The 19,835-nt window shown below is 37.8% G+C and overlaps 1 protein-coding gene across 9 annotated transcripts in view; it reads right to left on the bottom strand.

Moving 5' to 3' along the window:
• ZFAT (zinc finger and AT-hook domain containing) overlaps positions 1–19,835 on the bottom strand; it is a 151,172-nt gene that overhangs the window by 11,747 nt on the left and 119,590 nt on the right. For 5 of the 9 annotated variants that reach the window (XM_074834475.1, XM_074834541.1, XM_074834403.1 and 2 more), the window contains 3 exons: positions 14,330–14,448; positions 12,496–12,622; positions 10,351–10,481 (listed from right to left, as the gene is read on the bottom strand). In XM_074834475.1, coding sequence (XP_074690576.1) covers positions 10,351–10,481; positions 12,496–12,622; positions 14,330–14,448 — 377 coding nt within the window. Of the gene's footprint in view, positions 1–1,204; positions 4,878–7,746; positions 9,958–10,350; positions 10,482–12,495; positions 12,623–12,664; positions 13,173–14,329; positions 14,449–19,835 lie in introns of those variants that run through there. The other 4 variants (XM_074834768.1, XM_074834684.1, XM_074834856.1 and 1 more) reach the window with 4 other exon arrangements.

Genomic DNA, 19,835 nt, shown 5'->3' with positions numbered 1-19,835 from the left:
GCATCTGAAATCTTTTGAAGAGTAGCATCCAAGACCTCTTTTCTGTTTGAGAGCCAGCTGAAAAGCATCTGGCTGCTTATCCTTCGCTAAAGAATGACAGCAAGAAGCTGAAGCCACACACAGCTGGCATATTAAATCAATTCAGTACCTGCATAAATATTCTTTACTAGCTAAATGTGTCTCTCTCAGAAGCCAATGGGACTTTCACCCCATGTCTTCATAAGACGCTCAATATTTCTAAATTATAAATGTTCCTAATTTAAATATCTGAGGACCATCCAAATACATGCAAGTGACATTAAAAATGGGTATCTCTATAGAGGAATCTCTTCCTCTCAAAACAAGCAAGTATTTTTTAATTTGAAATTAATTCAAGCCATTAAGGAAAATATACTTCTTCCCTTCCCTGAAAAGGAGTTAAAAAAAATATTTGCAGTAAGATGCTAAAGCTGCTTTCTTATTCTAGAGCTCATCCTGAGAAATAATGAATATCTTCAATTTTCTTTGAAGCCAGCAGGAGTTGCACGTCCACAGTGTTTAAAACAGTCTTGCTGGGCTTGACCCAAAATCCTCTACAGAGTCTTTCCCTTGATTTCAGATTGAATGCTGTCTTTTAGTTTGCCATGAAGAAGAAAAGTTAATCACAGAGATCTTGCAGAATTTCAAAACATTACACTAGGTTACAGATGCTCCTGTTTATAAGACACCACAATAAGAAAATATACAAAATATCTACAGAAAGGATTAAAACTGAATATAAGCATTCTACATCACAGAGAGCACCTGGGTATATGATGTGCCAGCTTACTTTGGTGCCTACAGGACTGTCTCTACCATTTTGTTCAGTGCCATTCGAACAATTTGATCTCTCTCTCTCTCTCGATTCTAGTTTACATATAGATATACTGTGTGAAAAACACACACAGACATACACAAAAACCACTATCACTTGATCATATGAACCTCTATAATGAGCTACAAAACAATCTGGCGCACAATAGTCTCAGAATAATAAGAGACTTGAATATGAAAGACTTGCTTTGCATAAAATAAAAAATTCAAGGTGGCAATCAAATCTTCATATTGGTGATGTAGATTTTTTAAAAGTTTTAGCAATTGGTTTGTTCAATATATTCTGATAGAGAGACTGTAACTAGTAACTTCACTCATCTGGCAAAACACTGTATCACCAGATTTCCTCCTGAGGAAGTATGGTAACATGCCATCATTTCAAAAGCTCTAACAGGACAGTAATCTTGATATGAGATTTTAGATGTATGTTACACAAATGACAAGAACTCCACAGAGGCTGAGAAAACAGAGCCATGTGCCCCAGTTAAAACTTCCTTTTGCTGGTACCATCACATTAAACAGCAAATTGCTCCATGTCCTAAAGCAACCACAAACTTGACAATCAACCTATATATAACTCCATGTTTTGGCAAGTTTTCTAGATGAACACCAGCATCCAGCATCATGTAGGTACAAATCAGAGCCAGACTGAAAAATAAGGTGTGTTGCTGAAGTAAAATGTGCAGTAGCCTTTAACATGACAGGCATGCTAATATTATTAGATATTTATTTTTGAAGATGTGTTACACTATAAAATTCTGTTTTGTGATCAGCTTCAAGCTGGTGTGTAATCTTTGCTGTGTATTGCTACCGCTGTCACTCTGAAGATAGTGACTGTTACCATGGTAGGATTTTACTGGAGCCTGAAGAGATCAGAGAATAAAAGGATGAAAGGAACTAAAATAAAGGGTGAAGTGCATGGAAAACCAGTGTTTTTGTAAGCTTGATAAAGATCTGCCTAGTTAGTGAAACAGTTGATATACTTACTCTTCAGAGCAAATTATGTAGAAGTCTAGGTTGAAATTATCTTACTATGCTTTTCAGGAGTAGAGTTAATCCTACACTCCAAGCTACAGAGGCAGCAAGAACATCAGTCCTGTCTCTTATTTCTGAATAGGAAAAAAGATAAAGAATCAGCAGCCCATTACTGCTCTTTATTGTTAGTGTAGTGCTTTGGACCAGGACCTAGATTGCATCAGGTATGCTACGTACAAAAAGCATTTCATGCCCCAAAGGCCTTATAATTTCAATATTAAACAAGAGACAGCAAGCAGACACAGAAAAGGGGAGGTGGGGAGTACAACATAAATGAGACAGTGGTAGTTTTGTGTGACAGGCATTAGTATCAATATACCAATAGCCTAACCGCAGATAATTACTGTCATCATATTTTTGAAGAGTAATTGAGAGAAGACAATGAGGTACAAATTGCTCTTCATTAAAAATCCACACAACTAAGCACAATATGAAAGAAGGCATTAAGAAACTTGTTTGAAAAAAGTAATGAGCAATTAAATCTTCATGGACTAAGTAAAGGTAGGAGTGAAAATCTTTACAGCTAATGAGAAATGGGACACGAAGTCAGAAACGAGTAAAAAGTCCTGGAAATGAAAATAAGGTTTTGTTTGATGTGGCAAAAAAGGAAGATCAAGTGAACAGAATAACAGAAGATGATGTCAAGAGGGGCAGAGAAAAGTAATATTTGAATTTTTCTGAAAGAATACAGAAGGCGCAAAACATAATCTGCGAATGTCAGAAAAAAGACTATCACAGTTAACTGTAGCATAAAATAATGATGGCTTGGACAACCATTTTAGCTAAGTGGTTGAAATAAGAGACCATATAGAAGTCGCCATGCAGAACAAGTCAGCACCATTTAGCTAATCACCTGCACAGAGGCCCAAGAATCCTACCTGAAGAGGACATCAGCTTTCTGGTTTGAGTAACAGGAAAGACTTCCATCCCATAGGCTTGAAAAAGAAAGTGAACTACTGAAGAACAGTTGTGCAGAAAGACTGATATAATAATTTTTGTGATTAATAATAAGGACTAGTGATTAATAAAATCTTAGCCATCTTCAGAGTGAGCTCAAAATGATGGCTCTAGAGCAACAGAAAAACTTTAGAGTAATATTTACTTGGGCCAGAAGATTGTTTAGAGTGGCAATGTAATTTTGCAAAGAAAGATAATGCAAGTCAAATGTCCGTGTATTACTTAGCATGTGAAGCTCAGGATTTTTGACTAAAGCTTTTATATGCTAATGTGCTACAAGTAAGGTGGCATAAAAATGTCTATTTGAAGTGCTCACCTAGATATATTGTTCAAAAGAATTAGAAATTAAGGAAAAGAACAGGGAGTTGACAGGGTGAACAAGACCGTGGGCATAGGTTAGTTGTTTTTTTGGGGTGCTGGTTTTGTTTTGTTAGAAAAAAGACTGTTGCTCTGCCCTCTAGCTGTTCTCTGTATAAGAGGCAGTCAGGATTTGTTCTGAAGAGGGACCTCAGTGACTTGTTCAGATAGGAAAAATAATATGGAGGAGAAGATTTAAAGCTTTACACAATCATCTGCTGATGAGTTTCTCACATCAGGACAATAATCTCTGGTCCGGTATGACACACAAAACATATCTGTGGTAGGTTAACCCTGGCTGGATGCCAGGTGCCCACCAAAGCCACTTCCCTCCTCAGCTGGACAGGGGAGAGAGAAAATGTAACAAAAGGATCATGAGTCAGGATAAGGACAGAGAGGTCACTCACCAATTACCGTCATGGGCAAAACAGACTCGACTTGGGGAAATCAGTTTAATTTACTACCAATCAAATCAGAGTAGTATAATGAGAAATAAAAACTGTATCTTAAAACACCTTCCTCCTACCCCTGCTTTCTTCCTGGGCTCAAGTTTACTCCCTAATTTCTCTAGGTAAATTTCTCTACCTCCTCCCTGCCAGTGGCACAGAGGGATGGGGAATGGGGGTTGTGGTCAGTTCATGACACGCTGTCTCTGCTGCTCCTTCCTCCCCACTCTTCACCTGCTCCAGCATGGGGTTCCTCGCACAGGAGACAGTCCTCCATGAACGTTGCCTATGTTGAGTCCTACCCACGGGCTGCAGTTCTTCTGCTCCAGCGTGGGTCCCCTGCAGGGTCACAAGTCCTGCCAGAAAACCTGCTCCAGTGAGGGCTTCCCACCGGGTCACAGCCTCCGTCAGGCATCCATCTGCTCTGGCATGGGGTCCTCCACGGGCTGCAGGGGCACAGCTGCCTCACCACAGTCTTCCCCACGGGCTGCAGGGGAATCTCTGCTCTGGCACCTGAAGCATCTCCTCCCTCTCCTTATTCACTGTCCTTGGTGTCTGCAGGGTTGCTGCTCTCACATATTCTCACTCCTCTCTTTGTCTGCAGTTGTGCCAGGTATCTCCCCCTTCTTAAATACGTTACCACAGAGGCACTACCACCGCCAATGATGGGCTCAGCCTTGGCCAGCAGTGGGTCTGCCTTGGAGCTGGCTGGTGTTGGCTCTATCAGACATAGGGGAAGCTTCTAGCTTTGCCACGCAAACCCAATACAATATTACAGGCCTAAACATGGCAAATTAGCAGCACATTTGTCTATCAGTATCTAAATGAAAAAAGTCCAAAAGATAGATAACAAGCAAACAAATTTCACACGTTACTATATTATACTGATTCAAAACTCTGGTTGAGACTAGGAATCCAAAAATATACTGCTTTGGTTCAGTAATTTGAGGCAAAAAGAAAAATTCAAATTTGGACAAAGGACCGTACATAGTTTCTACCCTTTGTTTCAAAAAGATTTGGTACAAGTAATACATGCATTTACAAAAAATAAATTAATTAAAACAGAACGTATCTTGCTACCATTACACATTCCTGCTTACAAGGACTGGAAATGGGAGAGTAACAACAAAAACTAGAGCAGATGGACACAGACCAAGAAGGCACAACTCTCCTGATGTTCTGGTCAATGCTGTGAGGGATTCAGGAAATAAGCTTTCAAGGACGTTCACACTGTGAAACCAAGAAAACGCTCTTTGAATCTTGTCTTGTTGGAGAATAAGTTACAAACACTACACACTGAAAGAGTCCCCTCTGCAAAAATTAAGGTAACAGAAGTGCTCATTTCTGAGGAAAATGTTTCTTCACAAGAAATTCAGTATTTAAATCAAACAAATGTTTAACTTGGAACAAACTTTTTCAGGATCATTTAACAGCCTTACTTGATGTATATGCTAACTTAAAGAAATAACTATACATCAAGGTAGTTTGTAGTTTAACATTCTCTCTCTCTCTGTTCTAGTCTACATACAGATAGATATATTGTGTGAAAAACAAGTCTTTGAACACAGACCTGCAGACCTGTAAATCAAGGGTGGCTATGATACTACAAAGACACTCATCCTCCAAACCTGCCTTTATATTCAGCACATGAGCTAGGAGAATAGTCTGCCTATATAAATAATGGACGGAACAGCCTCTGCTAGCAAAATAAACAAAAAACCAAATCAATCAGTCGTTACCCTAAGGCATGAGAGCAAAAGTGTATCTGTAATATGGACACAGAGTCAAATGCGCAGGAAGTAAAGTAGCTTGTTTTACACTTCCAGTTCCTCCACCTTGCTAGGTGCACTGTTCCCACAAAACTCCTTTCTCTGTAGTTTCTTGTCTGTGTTTACCATCCACTATGAACAATATTTCCTGCCTTTTCTAAACATGTTAGCCTCTTTTCTAGTTATTCTTCAAACTCAGCACTCTTTGCTCTCACCTTTTCTCCACCTTGTTACTTTTTTTGATCTCTAAGCAGTACAGAACAACTCAAATATTATGCCATAAAGAAATGTCTTCATTAGCTCTGTCAGAAAGACATCCAGACTGGATCACTAGTAACTGAAAAGGACTCAAATTGACAAGGATACACTTCTCCTGCCATGCTGTGAGCAAAGATTCAGTGTGGATTTTTTGCCAATCTCAGATCACACTGGTAAAACTTCATATTATTAACTTTTTTTCTCAGGCATTTGGTGCGTATTATGTTCCTTAGCAGCTGTATGTTTTCATAGCTGTCACACAACAAGACTTCTCCCAAATTAGATGCCAGAAAAGTTTAACTTCAATAACAGGTTAGTATACTGACTCTCAGGCAAGAATGAGCTAAAGTAATTTTGGGCTCTAGACACAACCTTTGAAAGGCCTCATAGACGTGATGCTACCAGAGCCAAGAAGGATTCCTATTTCCCAATTATAATCCAAGCTAAATAGGGCTAACTTTGCATTTTTGGGGTTTAAAATCATAAACTGAGTCCTGATTCAGGCTGGGATTGGTTATTGCTATGCTGTCAGAGTGTTTTCTTTTACAAAATCATTCCTATGAACAAAAAATATAAGCTTTCCAAAGTCAGAACTGAAATTTTTTTCTTCTCAACACCCAATTCAGGAGCTGGGGGCTTTGAACAGCCAGTCTGATCTTGATTTCACCACCATTATAATGTATAGGCATGATTTAAGATACTTGCAATAAGACTACATGCAACCCAGAACAATAATTTGATAGAAGAACACCTCAAGCATGGTATCCTTTCTGTTTTGTGATGTAGGAAACAATTTTAAAAATATACCAGTCAGATCTAGCTAATACACTGGACATCTTGTGATGTGTTGAAAAGGACTTATGGATAAAGGCAGTTTGTTTCTGCAGGCAAAAGTCTTGCATTAACCTGAAATACTACAAGTATTGCACACCAAAGGTATCTGAACACACAGGTTAGGGGAAGTGCTAAAGCATGAAGATGGCAGCATTACTGATAGATACAACTGGATTCACATAATTTTAAGGATCAAGTGCAAATGGCACTTTTATGGGTGAAAAGTAAGGAAGAGGACAGCTGTGGGAGAAAGTTCCAGGGAGGAAATGGGAGACAAAGCAACTATATAGTGTAAAATTACAGAAGAATTTACTTCTAAAATGTTCTAATAATTTAGGATTTAGAAGAAATTTCTTGGTGCAAATAGAGAAATATAAAGGCAACTTGTAAGGGCTAGCTAAAAATGAGATATGAAGGTAAGAAGTGATGAAAAAAAATGGATAATATATGACCTTAGAGAAAAAGAAAAAACCAACATAACAGCATAAAAATCGGAACAACTACAATATATGTTTTTACGGAAAAAAAATGGAACCAAGCTGCTAAGCAAGGACTTGGTAAGGCCATTAAAGAACAAGAGGGGAAATCCAGTGACAGATGATGCTGATATACTGCTGACACCCTGAATGAATTTTTTGTCTCACAATTCACAAGAGAAGCTGAAGGTCAGAAAAGAAAGTGTGGAATAAATTTTCCAGTAGGAAAATAAAATATGAACATGTCTTAAGATCGCTTCAAGGTTAACAATTAGGAACTCAGCATAATTAAAACCTGACAAAGTCACAGGTACAAATGAGTGATATCCCATAGAAAGCATTGAAATGTTGAAGAAAAAAGAAAAGCTGACAATTCTGAATAGGAGAGGATTACAGTCATGTTAATAACATTTAAAGGCTTCTTTCCCTCAAATTAAAAATGAGTAAGGCTGTAGTTCTGAAGCAATCTTCTGGTGGGAAGACAAGAACTGGAAACTAAAGCTGTATAACAGATCAAACAGACTTTGATAAAACACTGATTTCTACAGAAAATTAAAAGAGAAAAATGAAAGGAGAGAAATTTAAAAGAGAAATAATAATAATCATCATCATCTACAGATCTCCTTTGGTCCTTGCTCTAGTTCTGTAAAACCCACTAAAGGTAACTCAGCAGTCAGGTGTACTGCCACCTGATCCTCCCCTGGGAAATCACAGATCTGCACACTTTTGCACACGCAGAGTGAAAAGTCACTGAGGCTACCAGAGAAAGAAATGAGTAGGCATTCTAGTACATGCAAGAAACACGTTAATAGATGAACGGTGCTTCGAGCAGTAAGTAAGGCATTAGTAAAACCCAGCATAAACAGAGGTGGCGCAAGACCACTCAGCTTGAGATGTACTTAAATTCTTCACTGATTTTGCTTCTGTGCAACTTCAAGTTAGGGGGAAAAAGGCGCTTTACATAAACAAGATTCTAAAGGTGGGAAGGGGGGAGAAAATAAAAAGCAGGGAAGAGATTCTGTGCTCTGAGAATTTAGTATTTGATTTGATATAGGAGTGAATCTTGTAAGTTTGACTACAGACCAGTGACAGTCATTGATGTATACAAGGAAAGGGAAAAGTGATCAATGCTTAGCAGCTTGTAAACTCAAAAGGCTAGAAATATAGATTAAAAGTGAGGGAGAAAACTGATTTGGAATATAAACATTTACTTACAAAAAGCTATCAGCAAATTCAGATGGTCTAACAAGGAAGATGATCGATTTTAAAATTAATCAGACACTGATCAGATTTAATACTTGGAGGAGGAAGAATCACTGAATTATTTTAATTATGTATTTTTAAAGTTTAACATTCAAATATCAAAATGCAGGTTCTCCTTGGCAGCTGATACTTCAACAGTCACTTTCTCCTACACTTTTAGTAGAAGGGCCTCAAAAGATGCATTTTTAAGGGAAGAACACCATTCAGTAATATTGACAGACAGCACAGACTAACACTAATAGCCAATACTGCATTCAACCCTTAAATAGGTCATATGTATAGCACAGCATGCACGTTGGCAGTCACTCTACTGTTAAAGTTGTTTTGAAACTTGTACATAATAGGACTAAAATGTTTCTTCTCTTTAATGACTGAATTTAGTTTTCAAATCTGGATCTGTTACGCTTCAAAAAACCCAAAAACTCCTGCATGGTTTCTAATCAAATACCTGTTAAGTATTGCAAAGCAACATCTCAAAATGCTTTGTCTTAAAACTTGCCTTATCTCCCTGACATCTGGGCAGCAAGTTTAGGATCTATCCAAATACCGCCTTCAGAGACTACAGACTTCCCACTGCTATGGAGCTCTCAGGAGTTCAACATTCACAACACTACAAATAAATACTAAACTCAATAGTTACTTCTAGCACTCAATCAGTTTGGGTTCATTTAAATAAAAGGAGTTACAGGAATTTAAGACTTCTCATGTACTTTCCTTCCCTCACCTATCAACCATATTGAGCACAGAGACCCCAGTGAAGCAATGAACAGAATGAGAAAAGGGATAAGCTGAGAGGTATGATGAAACAGGAGGAACAAGTGGGGCTTGGAGAACACTGTGAGGAGAAACGTAAAATGTCAGCAACAAAGTTAGCAGGCACCTGTGAGGAAGAAATACTGAGCAAAAGTTTTGATGTTTGCACTCAATAGCCACCTCAAATTGGAAATTATTTCCTTTCACTTGCGATTTTGTGTATCTTATTCTTAATTTCTAAAGTGCTTTAGTAACACTCTACATTGCAAATAATTTTAGCAAAAACTGTGCAGTACCAAACTTCATGAAAAATGTACACACATTAAAATTACTTCTACCAATATCTTATAATGTTTGTCTCATTTTAAGAGGAACTGTATTGCCTACCACAAATTATGTTATGTAATTATCAGCTGAGTCCACCATTTTTCTGTAAAGTGAATTTGTGCAAAAGCGTGAAATTAACTATCAATCTTATACTTTTTTTTTTATATTGATCTGTATCTTCCGGTCTTGCACAATTTCTCTGGTAACAACAAAATTAAACACAGATTTTTTTCAACCAACTACAACTCAACTGAATTTTTCTTTATTTATCGCAAACGTGGGTGCCCACGCTGACTTTTCTCTCACATAAGCAACTGCTGTAAGGAGCACCTGTAATATTCTTCTCGGAGCTGTTACATGCCTGCAGCTCACTTGTGTTGCAACCCTCCCTAGAAAGGCAGTGTGAACTCAGACTGAGGAGAAGTCTCATTTGTCCCCAGGGTACATGACTTTAGGATCCCACAAGTCTGTCAAACTTCAGCCACAGGACAGCACTGCAAAGACTAACGACAACGGTTCATCTCTGGGTATGGTCCTACAGTGCTACGGTTGTAGAGCACACACAGTTCTGCAACACCCTTTCATGCTCTTCTGTATCTGGATGAATGATGTGCCAAGGATCTCCTGGTTCTTTTAGATGACAATGGAACAAAATGCACATGCACAATGCAGGCATGTTATTTTAAAAAGCCCGAAAACACCTGCTAGAAAAATGCTGTATTTTCACACACACACACACACACACGTACATATATATGTGTATTGTTCATTCATATTTTATATACATGCAAAAATGTATGCCTTTTTATATGTATAAGCATATATGTGTCTATATGTATAAACATGTATGTGTGGGGGCATATAAACACACATATATACAATATGTAGTAAAAAATTAGTTTAGGGAAAACTCTATACATGTCTTGCATGGTCATTCAAAATTTAACCCTTGCAAAATAATACTCATTTCACAATAAATATATGAAAATTAAATATAGCTGTTTTAAAGAAAAGAGCTCTTACCTGCTTTACCACTGTTACAGTGCCAGGTGCCATGGTAACTACAGAAGCAACTGCAGTGGCATCATGGGTTTCCGAACCCAACTCAATGATTTGCTGGAGGATGTTTACAGCTGTTGGATCAAGTCTTTCACCTTATCAGAAAGACAATAACCGTAAGATCATTACAGTTAACCAGCTCTCAGAGTATGTGAATCTAAGTGTTACAGGCACTCTTTCCCCTCCTGCATTAACCCCGACTCACAGCACTGTTTATAAATTTCAAAGAGCTTAATAACATGACACTTTAATAACAGATCTATGTCAGGAAGGTATTCACAAAACAAATTTGCCTGAGGAACGCATGAATCACCAAGTGAAGCCACACTGATCATTTTTATGTCTATTTGAATGAGATCTAAAAGAATACATTGAATAAACAAACAATACGTACAACTCAAAGCAGTAACTGTAAATTAGGAAGCTGCAAGCCTTTACAAATCCAAATGTGTTATTTGCCAAACATTCAGGTTAACCAGAACCTGAACTCTATACCTATAACCACAACAGCTATTTGGAATATCACAAACCTGTGTTTACCATCTGTCTGGCCATCCGCAATACCCCTCAACCTAGAAGAAGTACTGTTATCAATAGCATGCTGAAGGGAAAAGTTAATTCTTTGAAAGAGTTTATGCTTATCATTTTATAAGCATGGGATCAGAATATGTTTTCCCTTTTTAAAAAAATCTTGAGGTATGTAGCCCTGCTAAAGGAAAGGCAAGTTTACAAAAAAGCCCCCACACATAGTTGTACTCTCCCTTCTCCCAAAGTGGGAAAAGGAAAGATTTGGATGTTGGAAAATGCTTTTTGTTATGCAGGAATATGAATTCACCTCCTGTGGCCCACCATTCCCACATGCCCAGTGTCAGCATTAGAGAGATGTCAGAAAGGGAAAGAAACTGTCACGGTCACATTACAGCTGTCTTGTATTTGCTATATTCACTGTGGGAAGTAGGAAAGAGACGGTAAATAGAATAAAACTCATCTCTTAACCCCAAACCCTTTCAAACTGAGTTTGATACTGTGATGGGAATCTAGGTCAGATAATTTAATTTCAAACAGGAAGTAGTTATATTTTGTTATCTACGTAAGATACAAGTTTATCTGAGTACTGAAAAATGTTTGCTTGCTTTAGTTTTTTTCTATATAACTGCCTTTGGATGCACTAAAAAGCAAATCATTCTACTCTGAAAACTACAATCTCACGCTCAAAATCAACACTGTTATATACAGCATATTCCATGATCATGTTCACTTAAATTCAAATATAGAAAAGCTTAAGAAAAGTTCTCAGGAGGATTTTACTCATTCAGAATTCCCAGTTACTACAATAAAATTGTCAGTAACATAATTTAATTTCAACATGCTTGGAAACTCCATTAAAGGTGGGAGTTTTTGAAACGTACCTGTATTCTGAACTATAAAGACCACAGTGGTAAACAACTGTAAAATGCTATCTTCTGATAACCAACACATTTATTTATATATATAAAAACAAAACATATGAACACCTCCTCTAGACTCTGATGTTTTAACACTCAGAAACCTGGACATTTTTCCTTTTCTTCCAGTTTTTGTTATTTCACACTTAGCAATCATTATCTAATCTCACTCTTGTTCTTCCTCAATCTGATACAGAGTAGCTTACTTAGTTTTGTGTACCATCAGAATTAAGTTTGTTAGTACTCTCTTGGGAACATGGTAAATGAGCTATTCCGTGTCACTTCTGCAGTCTGGCTGACTTAAGCAGGGAGAAAAATAATAGCTAGAGAATTGCCATTAGATACACACCATCTACTCTGCCAAGATAGCTGATTTCACAATATATTTAATAATACAGGCAGGAAATTCCACATGCCTAACAATAAAGTGCAAAACAGTGTGGTAAGCATTAAAGACTTAAGGATATAGAAATTCATAAAGAATGGCAATTTCTCATTATTTATCCTCAAAGAAAAATATAACCCCCCAGAAGTAAGCTCTGGATGAATTTCATCATTTTTAATAGTTTCACAGGAGATCATATACTGCCCACTATACTCAAAAGAATTAGATATTTATGAAAAAAGATATATTTTGTGTTCCAACCTAAAAAAGGTAACTTACCATTCTCAGAAGTATATCTAAGGTTCTGTAATGCAGCTACAGCAGCTTGAGTGCCTTGAACATCTTCCCCAGCCTCCGTGATATGGAGATACTGAGTGGATGCTTCTTCAGAAACTTCAGCGGTTAACTTGAAAACAAAACCCAGCCAAGGCATGAATAATCTCACTCTCATTTTAGCAATTTAGAGGACAATGAAAATTCTGAGTTTAAAGGAATGAGTTTTGAACAATAAATATTGTAACAAGAGTTATAGAAATACTGGGTGAAGCAGAATTCAGGAAGAATGTTACGTGGGAGTCAGGACATCATTCCATAGCATTCTCTCAGATTTTACTTCAAAAGTTGTTTTAAGCATGCTAAATTATCTTCACTTCATTTTTGTTGCAGAGTTATTTTAGAACTAACAATGGACTTCTATTGTATCAGGGTCTAGTAAAGACTTTTTGGGCAAAATTAGTTTATAATGGACGTCCTTGCAGATTTGGTAAAATGCCTCTGAACTTTGAAAATGGCATTTTGTTTTAGAAGAATTTTTCTTTCCATAACTACGTTTTTTCAAGACAAGCTGTCGATATGTATTCCTGCTCTGATGGGACTTCTTTACTTATAGCTGTTTCAGCAGCAGAGACATGCTTGCATCCTGGATGTCCTCTTATTTCTTCAGGTTTGGACATCTACTGGGAGAGTGTACAGAGAATTGTTTGTGAAATGCATGTGGATACAAGACTTTGAAGGACTACATTTTAAAATGCTTGCCCTGTCTTCTTTGAATAACTGTCCATTTAGAACCTGCTCTGATATTTTTCAAGGACTTAACATTCTATCTGTGGATACTCAAAAACTGTTAAACAAGAACTGCAGGACGGCTCTCCAAATCAGGCATTAGATTTATAACACGGGCTAGACTGCCTGAAATTTAGCAGAACAGGTCTTAGACTGTGGAGGTCAGCCAGCTGCAGTTGACTTCCAGCTTCTTCCTCTCATTGGACACCAACAATAGCCTGCTCAGGCAGTGGAAAAAAAACACAGCTAGCCAACTGTCATGTTTTTAATAAAAGCATCTAGATAGTTCTGTGGTTTACCCATAGGTTCTGCATCTACAGCCACCTCTGCTCTAGAAGAGTAACAGTTTCCATTTTAGAACAAATTGCTATGCATATGACAGCAGATAAAAGCTTGAAAGGGTAAACCCTCTCAAGATAGCTGCCCTACCCCATCCCAAACTGAGAAAATCCAGGTTGCTGGTTTGGTTTTTTCTAACCCAGTTTCTTAGGTCTAACTTTAAGGTCTGATCTTAGTGATACTGTGATTTCCTATACACTTTGGAATGAAGCTGAAAACACAGAACAAATGATAGAAGACTTACTCTGTATAACAGTACCATTTTTTTAGCTATCAGTTTACAAATTTGTTTTTCTAGATTCCAACCTTTTCTGGACCAAGACATAAGCTTTCTTCATTAATTCCAAGTTTGCAGCTTTGCACATCTTACAGTTAATACCAGTGAATATTTGGCATACAACAAAATGTAGCAAGTTTTTCAATTTCACGGGTTTTTGCTAAAACTTTCACTCTTTCTGCTGCAAATACAGGACTAGAGGCCTAAACTGCAGAAATAAGCACTTACAAGGTTGTTAATCCTACCAGGTATTAGAGCAGTCAAGCTTAACAGTCATAGCAATGTACGCATTCAAAATGGAGATGAGATCACATGATCTCCTGATCTTATGTAAAGTCAAGAATACATTTTTGAATACTTCTTATTCTTATCCTTACTTTTCTCCCTAGAATTTTTTAAAATCTTAGGGCCAAAGACATGGCAACTTTGCTTTACCTCCCACTTGGTGTCCCCATCATGTTCTACTAGCTTCATTCCATGCTTGTTTTTAAGATGTCTGTTGAACTCCCATTTTGTACCATACACAAAGCTGCAAACAGGACATTTAATGCCACCTATAAGGAAACACAAATAAATTTCTTGAGTTATTTTCATATACATTATTTTTCAAGGCAGTAAGGATCCATTTACGTTAACCCCATCTCAATCAAGCCACATAATTTAAAAGTTTTTCCCTTAGCCATGTGTCCAACATGAAAAATGAGGGAGAAAAAAAAAAAAAGTAATTGAACTCTCACAATGCTTGAAGGGCAATTTTGGATAATGGTAATGGAATGATTCTGGAACAACTCATGTATCTGGGAAGCTATAGCAATCCTGCTCCCCTGCCTGCATGCCTCCCTTTGGTGGATGTGAAGTTGCAGAAATGCTGTTCCCATCTTTCTCCCCCTCTCCAACCCTCTCCCTGGGAAACCCCTATCACAGACCAGTTAGAAAGAGAGAGCAGGAATAGAGAACTATTTGCATTAGTCTCAGATACAGCACCATTTCTGCAATTAGGTCCATGTAAGAAGCACGGGTTTACTCTCTCAGGAGCTAGATGTTAAGGGAGACCGTTAACAGAGAGAACATAAACTGCAGAGTAAATAATAACTTATCTACCGGGTGAGAACTTGTACTGGCTTTGCTAACGAAAGTCGTTCTAGAAGTGGCATGTACATTAGAAAGTGAGAAGTTTTTTTCAAGGAATGACAACATACTAAGTTTGACTAACCCCACCCCATTTTTTTGCTTGGCCACACAAAAATACTGCAAACCTAGGGCATGCTTTAGTCTGTGCAGAATCATTTCCACAGTCATGACTCTGGTTGAAATTCAAGTCTAGCAGCACCAATGAAGACTATCAAGTCTGAGGGTGTCTATGACTTATGTTCTGCTTTAGGCCCACCAAAAACAAAGCCTAGCACATGTTTTAAAAAATTCTGAACTAATGCTTTTGCCCTGTAAATGCTCTTTTATTTTAAAATATAGAGATCCTTAAAGACTATTTTTAATGCCTACTCCATTACATGTCATTGCAGCTCCAAATCTAAATTGTATGTATAGTCCAAAAACCTACAAGACTGGAGTCTCTGACAAGCTTTAAATATTGGTTCTCTGTTGTCTTGCAAAGCCCTGGTGTGCCAGCCTTCAGGACACAACACAAACCCATAGTGCATTGTACTCTTCCAGTAAGTGCTGGGATTCTTTTTAAGTGCTTATAAACACACTGAGATCTCAATATTTAACATACACAGTAGTGGCATACATTTAAAAACAATTATTAAAGTATCATCTCTAAGACAGCTGTTCTAGTTTTCCCAAGTTTCAAACAAACATGATTAAGTTTTTGGGCACATTATCAAAGCAAACTAGGAAGAGTTAACAATGTAATGTCATCTTCACCCAACTATCTTTGCTTTTGAGAGTTTCTACTGTTTATGTTAACATACAAAACTGTAAACCTAAGTTTTCTGTCTATCTACAAAATGATGCATAGCATGAATTTAACACTATGTTTACTGTCTGAATATGCGGCATTACAAGTGAAAAACAGCATGGTGAAATCACAGGCATCTGATTTTCTACACTAGATTAAACAGTTTGGACTTCTTTTTCTTATGAAAGTCATTTGGTCAAATGCCAGATCTCAGCTGCTCATAATTATGCAAATAATATTTCTCTTCTTTCCTCCTATTGACTAGAGCAGAACAAAAATAATCTGCACGTGATAAACAGCTGCATTAGGTGACCAGAACTCACTCTAACAAATCTAATGGCTAGGGGAGTGCGTTATGCCACTTTAGGAACTATGCCACCAGATGGCTGACTCCACGTTATCACGGCAAATTATGACTCTTACCCATCATGTTCAAATGCTTCAAATATACTCTCATAAACTGGTTATAAGCCAAGTCCTCACTGCACATAGTCTTTTATGAATAAGGTGATTAGACAAAGCATTCTGGTTTACAGTAATGGAAACCAACCATATGGTATTCTACCAGGCAAAAAGAAATAAACTTTTTATTTTTATAAAACAGAATATAACAACACCCAGTCGCTAGAGTTTTCACTGACACTTCTTATTCCTATACAATCTTTTCCTCTTTGCTCTCAATCTATTATAAGTCTTCACCAAACTTCACTATTATAGCAGATGCTCAGTACTCCATCTGTAGACAAAACTGAAATAGTTTCCCTGTTAAGGGAAACTCAAAAGTTCACAAAAGGAAAATACCTTTGCTCAGATTAGGGTAAAGATATTATCAGTTACAGAAAATGAAATTAGATATTAATTTCACACCAATGTGCAGTATTAGGAAAAACTTGCCATTGTGAAAGAGAGGACACTTTTCCACATTACTTTAATACTGAAACTACTATAATAATACACCTGATAAATTAAAGCTGTAACTTTTGTCGTTATGACTTTAATTAAAGAACAAATAATGGAAGAATAGAATGACACTGGTAATATGTAACTCCATGTCAGTGACTTGATATGAAAGCTCAGGAAAATTAATTTTCAGACAATTCTTTAAAGTAATGGGTAACATACAAAGTAAATGAATTACACACCTTATCTACTTTCAATACCAAAACTGATGCTTGCAACAAAATAATGCACACAAATATTATACAGCTCCACAACTGTTTTCCATCAAGGCACTGACATGTGTTCTCCAAACAATTTATTTATTGGCCTAAAATCTCTATAAGGCAACTATTATTTTGTGTTAAAAGAAAGCATGTGATGATAGCAGTATAACAGAACATAGAGGCCACAATTGGATCATCATCTATGTACTGCACAAGTTGCTGCACAAACACAAATAGAAAATCTGTCTCCCAGAGAATGCAGGAATACATAAGCAAATCAATGGATGGCAGGGAGTATCAGTGAAAATAAACAATTTTGGGAGCAATTTTATGTGACTTGCCCAGCACAAAGCAAATGAAACTAAAAGAGGAAGCTATCAAATGAGCAAGCAGGTAGGGTCTTGCAAAAAACTAGTGGGTAATGCATATATAATACTCTTGTCCCCTATGCAGAATACATCAAATTCTTATAGTATCTATTTTCCTTTATTACTTTAAAATACTAAAATAAATGTCAGATCATAGACTTCTATTTAAGCAAACAAACAAAAAAATCCCCCAAACCCCCGAAGTATTTCTCTGATCCTGGCTGATTCTGATTTCTAATATAAGCCCAGAAATGAAATACTGCTCTCTAGCCCTGGCAATGCACTTGTTCAGATGAACATCTTCCCTCTTCTATTCTATGAATCATTCATTTATTTATAAAGTCATTCTAGGAATCCTGAGTAGAGTCCAGCAGTCTACATTCATATAAACATTTCAATTAAGGTTATTTGCAAAGTCTGCAATGCAGTCAAAAACCAGTTGAGAGCAGAAAAGAAAAGATGAGTAAGTATGAGGCAATTCACTCTGGGCTCAGTGGGTAATGTAGAACAAGCAGAAAACAATACGAATAGATATAGACAGCTTTTATTATACATTAATCTTTGTTAGTTTCCCTTCTCGCTTTTTTCCCAAACCCTTTTGCTTGCTGGTTCTCCCGTCTTTTCCTTTTCATCTATAGTCCTCCAATTTCAAAGGACTTGTTTAATATCAGGTCTGAAGGGTCTTCTTCCCTCTTATGAATACATGAATAATTTTCCAAAATTGCTTTTCAGATCTATGAATGTGGTAAATTGAAACTTGATAGAGGCTAGTCAGACAGCAAGTTGCAACTGCTGGCCCAAGCAGCTCAGAAACACATACCTTGTCATACTGCATAATATGTCCAGAATGATCTGTTTGTGCTATGTGCCCCAGATACAGATCTTCTGATTCCAAAACCAGGAAAAATTTTATTAACTTCAATAGGACTCATGTTTATCAACTCAAAATGCAAATCGTAATTAACTAAAGTCTCCCACAAGGAACATCTTTTTTTTTTTTTTTTTTTTTTCCCCCCAGTGAGATACCAAAACACTGAGACAAACTGATATTTCTACAGTATGATAAAAAATATGCAGGTCTTGTTTTTATTTTGAGCCCATGCGTAAGATCCATGTGATGCATTACAGAGCAGGAAATGGAGCTGGCAAAGGAGGTTGCATGTGGCAAAAGTGCACCTATTGACATGGCTTTCTTCATGGCAGAGTCCTGATATGAGGCAGTGACTTCACACCTACTACATGGATTTGAAGCCCCTTTACTCTTCTAAAACTCCATACAGCAGGTGAACACATGGAAAGCAGGCACAGCACTAGTGGTAGCACAGGAAATATAAATGCTGTGTAAGGAAGGGAAGAGATAGAAGGATGCAGAGTCAGAGATGGAAAGAATAGACTAGACTATTTCAGTTGGAAGGGACCTAAACCGATCTTCTAGTCCAACTGCCTGACCAATTCAGGGCTGACCAAAAGTTAAAGCAGGTTATTAAGGGCATTGTCCAAATGATTCTTAAACACTGACAGGCTTGGGGCATCAACCACCTCTCTAGGAAGCCTGTTCCAGTGTTTGACCACCCTCTTGGTACAGAAATGCTTCTTAATGTCCAGTCTAAACCTCCCCTGGTGCAGTTTTGATCCATCCCCACATGTCCTGTCACTGGATCCCAGGGAGAAGAGCTCAGCACCTCCCTCTCCCCTTCCCCTCCTCAGGAGGCTGTAGAGAGCAATGAGGTTCCCCCTCAGCCTCCTTCTCTCCAAACTAGACAAGCCCCAAGCCCTTAGCCACTCCTCACAGGACATGCCTTCCAGTCCTTTCACCAGCTTTGTTGCCCTCCTCTGGACTCATTCAAGGACCTTCACATCCTTCTTACATCGTGGGGCCCAGCACTGCACCCAGTATTCAAGGTGAGGCTGCACCAGCACTGAATACAGCGGGATAATCACCTCTCTTGACTGGCTGGTTACGCTGTGTTTGATCCACCCCAGGGTGTGGTTTGACTTCTTGGCTGCCAGGGCACACTGCTGGCTCACACTGAGCACCCCCAGATCCCTTTCTGCAGGGCTGCTCTCCAGCCACTCCTCTCGCAGTTAAGACTTGTGCCCAGCGTTACTACATCCTCTGTGCAGAATCCAGCATATGGACTTGTTAAATCATTGCCCAATGCTCCAGAGTGGTGGGCAAAGCACATCCACCACAAAAAAAATCAAAGGCTGCTCCCTCCCATCTCACTCTAATGTTTTCACTATAAGACTACTCCTGCATTCTCAACAACTTTACAGGTTTTTTGTTTCAGTGGAAAAGAATTAGTTTCAGAAGTGCATTTATCTGACTCCCAAAGGGGAAGGAGAACCTAACTAGCATACGATTCATACGATTAATTTAATTTGTTCAAAACATTATAAATATGATCCTTAATTTCATATTAACAGAATTCCATCTCAGGTACCTGTTCTTATGAGTGGCTATGGACAAATAATTCTTTGCAGTGCTCAGA

This window comes from Strix aluco, chromosome 1, assembly GCF_031877795.1.
Source record: "Strix aluco isolate bStrAlu1 chromosome 1, bStrAlu1.hap1, whole genome shotgun sequence".
Lineage (NCBI taxonomy): Eukaryota > Metazoa > Chordata > Aves > Strigiformes > Strigidae > Strix > Strix aluco.
Note: the sequence above shows the minus strand (reverse complement) of the source record. Positions and strands in the feature narration are given on the sequence as shown.